Source organism: Mytilus galloprovincialis, chromosome 6, assembly GCF_965363235.1.
Source record: "Mytilus galloprovincialis chromosome 6, xbMytGall1.hap1.1, whole genome shotgun sequence".
Taxonomy (NCBI): Eukaryota; Metazoa; Mollusca; class Bivalvia; order Mytilida; family Mytilidae; genus Mytilus; species Mytilus galloprovincialis.
In genome coordinates, this window is record NC_134843.1 from 46,731,346 (window position 1) to 46,737,345 (window position 6,000).

At 32.3% G+C, this 6,000-nt stretch overlaps 1 protein-coding gene across 1 annotated transcript in view; it reads left to right on the forward strand.

The window, feature by feature from the left end:
- The window catches only part of LOC143079719 (GPI-anchor transamidase component PIGT-like), a 131,674-nt gene extending 126,664 nt beyond the window's left edge, over positions 1-5,010 (forward strand). Inside the window, exons 9-10 of the mRNA XM_076255260.1 lie at positions 159-402; positions 4,363-5,010. Coding sequence (XP_076111375.1) covers positions 159-402; positions 4,363-4,678 — 560 coding nt within the window. The 3' untranslated portion in view covers positions 4,679-5,010. The remainder of the gene's footprint in view (positions 1-158; positions 403-4,362) is intronic.
- The last annotated feature ends 990 nt before the right edge of the window (positions 5,011-6,000 follow it).

Here is a 6,000-nt window from a genome sequence, read left to right on the forward strand (position 1 = left end):
ATTAAAACTCTTGCGTTATTAGCATTAATAAAAAAACTTGCAATAATTTTAGAATTTACAGTACAACATGTACAAGAGTACGAGTAACAATTGAATAAAAAAAGTAAAAATTTGTATTTCCTCAAATTAGGTTAGATGTTTTGCTTATTTTTCTACAGACAAAATACATTATATGCCTGGTAAAGACAGAAGTAGATCATATCATCTGGAAGTTGTGTTTAGACTACGTGCAAATTCTGTAACTAAAATTAATGTGTTGTTTGAGAGGACATTTTTAAAATGGACAGAATATCCACCAGATGCCAATCATGGATTCTATATAAACTCTGCTGTTGTAACAACTGTATTACCAGAGAATAATAATTATATTACTGGACAGCCAAATGTTTCTATATTCAAAAGGTTTGTTGATTTATATTTATTGTACATTGGTTATTACAGTACCATGCATTCCCACTGGCATATTTGTTAACCTAAGTTGATTACTGATACAAAGTCCATAAAGCTTGTTGGAATATCCTCTGCATCCAGGTTTATAATTACAGTCATGTGTGATATGAGAAACCTACATATAACAAATTCTGAATAGGCCACCTTTTCCTATAATTGATTCATCAGAGACATATCAAAGGACAAGGTACGATTGGGCCTGTTTTTGACACCCCTATTTTCTCATTTTTCCAATTCTGTTTTGGATATCTACTTATTATGTTAAAATATTCCCTGAGGTTTGAAGTTTATTTCTGTTATGATACAAATATTGTAATTATTAACCTCTAAAATTTTTGGTCATATATTGGTATGACATCGGCCGGGCAGCGTCATCGTCAGCGTCAACCGAAGACAGATGGTTTCCTGATTTCAGTGTAAGGAAGGTAATCCCAATTCCATTTAAAGAATACTGTTATATGTATGTTTGATTACATCCCTTACAATGCAAAAAAATTATGTATTAAGAAATGATGATTGTCTTGAGATGATAAGCTGTAATTTTTTTATATAGAAGTTGCTATTAATTTAAACGATGACTGTATGTCATTTTATATTTTATATTTTAAAATTTAAAATTATGTATTAAGAAATGCTGATTGTCTTGAGATGATTAAAAAGAACATTTCTTCAAATATTCAACAGCATAGTGAATTGCTCAAAAGCAAAAAAAAATAATTTTAAGTTCATTAGCATGTATTCAGCTTGAATGTTGTGTCCATACTTGCCCCAACTGTTCAGGGTTCAACCTCTGCGGTTGTATAAAGCTGCGCCCTGTGAGCATCTGGTTATAGTAAGGAACCCCCCCCCAAGCTTACACTATTTTCGTATCTTACAATCCGGAAAAATCAGTATGACGAGATATTCTAAATATATCCAACCTACATTGTAGTCATGTCATTGTTGGAATGCCACACTACGTAGAAGCAGGGATAGCCTTCATTGATTATTAAATTCATTCTGAGAATTCGTGTACTAATTTAGAATTGGTATTTGTTCAATTTAAACATAATTATGTTTGTTGTAGATGATTCAAACATCAACATGCAATGCTTTAATTTGTAGGTCAATTTGCAACTGTCACGGTAATTAATGGGGATATATGAGATATGGGGAAAAAACAACAGTTTTCATTCTTTTTGTAAAATTTTGTTTGGAGAATATTCCGCCAATACAGGAGCACCTCAATTGATCAGTAATTATGCACTAAAACAAAAGTTAATGTATCTGAACACTTAAAATTTGACATTTAGTATATGACAAGTAGTCTTCCATTAAAACAAAATTTTGTGTACCAACGTAATCATTGTAATGGTTACAAAAATCAAAAATTAAAAATGTTGCATTTTGTAGTTTAAACCTATTTGTTCATGAAATTTACAAATATATCAAAATGTAGTATCTGGAAACAAGCTTCACACAGTTTATATCAATCATATTGATTTTTATAAGTACCTGTATCCCTGTGATGGAAATTGAATTTGTAACTGGGAATTTTGTCAATGGAAATTTAAAACTGAATAGATTTTTCAGTCCTCACTTTCTTGAGAAAAAAAATAAAATCTTAAGAGTACCGTCACAAAAATATAGAGAATGGCCCTAGCCTGCAGTTCAGTGGTACACAGTTAGAATTTCAAAAAAATATTGTAGTAGTTGTTAAAGGATAGAATTCAGTTGAATTTTGTTACTAGTAATTAACTTTAAACTTTAATCAAATGTTTTGATTTAGAAGGCGCAGATCTCTTCCGTTGGTCCAACTTGACTTCATGATGAATCCTTGACTAAGGACCTTAACTAAGGAAATGAAATTACATTAAACAACAATCAATTTCAATATTGTCAACCTTTCTACATGTTCTAGCTGTTCGTTTGTTCATTGTTTGTATGAAGACTATCAAAAGATACCCCCCTCCCCCCCCCCCCTAAAAAAAGTAGAAATAATGGCTGTAAGATTTATCATCTCGTAGATGAAACGGACCTGTCCAAACTTGTCAAGTTAAAGTAACAGATATTTACCAACTATTTGGAACTTTTTTTAGATAATAAAAAAATATCTTCCATTCGGACATATATCAAAAACAAAAATGCTGACGAATCCGATATCCTGAGACCTCGTCTTTTTAGTGGACGAGTCCATTTAATTTTTGACACCAATGGTCAACATGGGAAAGCTTATTTTCATACGAAGTGTTTGCAATTTTTATTTATTAGTTTTCATGCTTGGAGATCAATTCTACCAAGTTTCCTGAAATTGATAGAAATCTACGTGAATTTGTCCTTTTTTTCTTGTTAGTGAAATGACAATTTTATTTCGTCTTTGTCCGTGGACATAACCCCCCTTTTTGGAAATTTTATGATGATGGCATGCATTACAAGTCATATTTATAACAGCCGAGCAAAAAATTAAAGAAATGATGACAAAATTACATACATGTTAGTAAGATGAAATATACTTTTTTTCTTTTTTTCAAGACCGACCAACTTTTTCATGTGAAAAATCCGCAAAAACCCTGGCCTAACAAACTAATGAATATACAGACCAGAGTCGGATCTTATTTTGCTATATAATTTTGCTATATGAAATAAAAACTAAATTGATGAATAAGGTTGTTTGTTCAAAATCATAAAATGCAAAAAATATAACATTTCATTTTAAAGTTTATAATGAAATATGAAAATATAAAATAAAATATATGAAATTACATCAACTAAAATCATATCAATTGAAAAATGACAAAGAATAGGAAAGGTGGGAGATAAATCTGGCCGACTAATAAACATTTACACATATATCTAAAGATGAAATTAACTTTGTTTGATTTCATCAAAAACTGAATTTTTAGGGTTCGTTGATATGCTAAATGTAACCAGCTGAAGGACACCTACGGGTGCGGGAATTCTCGCTACATTGAGGACCCATTGGTGGCCTTCGGCTGTTGTCTGCTCTATGGTCAGGTTGTTGTCGCTTTGACACATTCCCCATTTCCTTTCTCAATTTTATGTATTTAGATTTTGGGTATCGGACCATAATAGGTGAATGTCAAATTTAAATTTTTTAAAAGTTCTTAGACCACATTCATTCTGTGTCAGAAACCTATGCTGTGTCAACTATTTAATCACATTCCAAATTCAGAGCTGTATCAAGCTTAAATGTTGTGTCGATACTTGCCCCAACTGTTCAGGGTTTGACCTCTGCAGTCGTATAAAGCTTCGCCCTGCAGAGCAATAGACCACTTTCGAGTTCATCCGTCACTGGAAAAAACTTGTCAATTATACGCGCCTTTATGACGTCATTTACCAGATAGAGGGGGTCGCCTGTATCCCTGCACTATTTACGTTCATCAAGCGTCTTAGTGATCGTCATTGTGCAGGATAAACAAGAAATAATGGTTGTTCTGTAAGTACTTATTGACAATTCCCTAATGACAGCAATGCTGATTGTCAATTTTGAGAATTCAATTTGCCGAATAATTCGTACAATATAGAATTATATAGTTTTCCAACCACTCGCTCAACGTGGGAACGGAAGTGACGACGCCCCTAAACGCACAAATGACGTTCACTAAAACCAGAGTTTTTGACGGAAATGCATCGAACTCGAAAGTTGTCTATTGGTTTATTTTATATTTAAACAAATGAGGTGCCGATTTGTCCTGTTCTCAAAATGATCGGATCTGAAATGTCCAAAATGGATCTCGAAATGTCTTCAGACTTTGGTGCTGATTTGTCTGGGTGTTCAAATGTCTTGATACCCAGTTAATTATGGATGCATTTTGACAGGGGATTTGGCTGTCATTTTATTGTTTTATACAAAAATGGAAAAAGCACTCATTTACGATGGACATGAATAATAAACATACTTATCTATTTCAGATTTGATGACAAATCCTCAGGAAATTTCATAAGAATACACACAGAAACATTACTGGTATCTCTGCCAACACCAGACTTCAGTATGCCCTATAATGTCATTTGTTTGGCATGCACCGTTGTAGCAATAGCATTTGGATCATTGCATAATTTAACAACAAGACAGTTTAAAGTTGTGGAATCTACAAAAGTTAAAGGCTTTGTACAGAAAGTCAAAGACCTATTTAAGTTTAAAAAAAAGGATATAGCAAATAACATTAAAACAGAAGATCAAGATTCTAAACAATCAGACAATGAGTGCTGTATATTAAAGGAGTAATGTACTTAGACAAGAATGTCAAATTGCGCGTATTATCTAAACTTAATAACTTGCATATCTCAATCATCAAGGATCTGTAGAAGCTGTATATATATGTTAAAGTAAATAGATGAAATAAGGAATAACATGTAATTACTAAACATTTCAGTAAATACCTGAAATTACTAATCAATTTAGTAATTACATGTTATTGCTGATTCAGTGATTACAGGTTATCATTGATTTTTATTGTAATTTTTACAGCTATTTATTAACTTGATATTTTTGTTTTGCTATTTTGAACATTAAGCAAGAAACCTTAGAAAAAAGAAAACAATACATTATAAATTTCATGCATCTGAAGTGCTATTCTTGATTAACCTTTTTTAGGAACGCCCAAAGCCGAATATTTGAAAGCTACGAAAGGACCAACAGCGCTGCAGAGCTGTGAACAAAAAAATTAATAGAATAGCCAAATCCCTCAGGCCAACTTTGCATGAGGTATTTGAAAGTAAAGGAGTACGGATTGTAGGGCTGACTTGAGGATTACGAAATTAAAGGTCCTTTAAAATTGCATGCTTCTTTGTACAGTTTGTGAGTTGAAACTGAAAAACAGCTGTTTCATCATTTTTATACGACCGCAAAAAATTGAAAAAATTTTGGTCCTATATTGGTATCACGTTGGCGACGACATTTGGTTTTCGCACTCTAACTTTAGTAAAAGTAAATAGAAATCTATGAAATTTAAACACAAGGTTTATGATCATAAAAGGAAAGGTTGGGATTGATTTTAGGTGTTTTGGTCCCAACAGTTTAGGAATTAGGGGCCAAAAAGGCCCAAATAAGTATTTTTCTTGGTTTTCGCACAATAACTTTAGTATAAGTGAACAGAAATCTATGAAATTTTAATATAAAGTCTATCACCATAAAAGGAAGGTTGGGATTGATTTTGGGTGTTTTTGTCCCAACAGTTTAGGAATAAGGGGCCAAAAACAGATCCCAAATAAGCATTTTTCTTTGTTTTTGCACAATAACTTTAGTATAAGTAATAGAAATCTATGAAATTTTAACGCAAGGTTTCTGACCACAAAAGGAAGGTTTGGATTGATTTTTGGAGTTTTAGTCCCAACAAATTAGGGGCCAAAAGGGTCCAAAATAAAACTTTGTTTAATTTCATCAAAAAATGAATTATTGTGGTTCATTGATATGCCAGCTCTAACCATGTATTCAGATTCTTAATTTTTGGTCCTGTTTTCCAATTGGTCTACATTAAGGTCCAAAGGGTCCAAACTTAACCTTAGCTTTATTTTAACAAAAATTGAATTCTTGGGGTTCTTTGATAT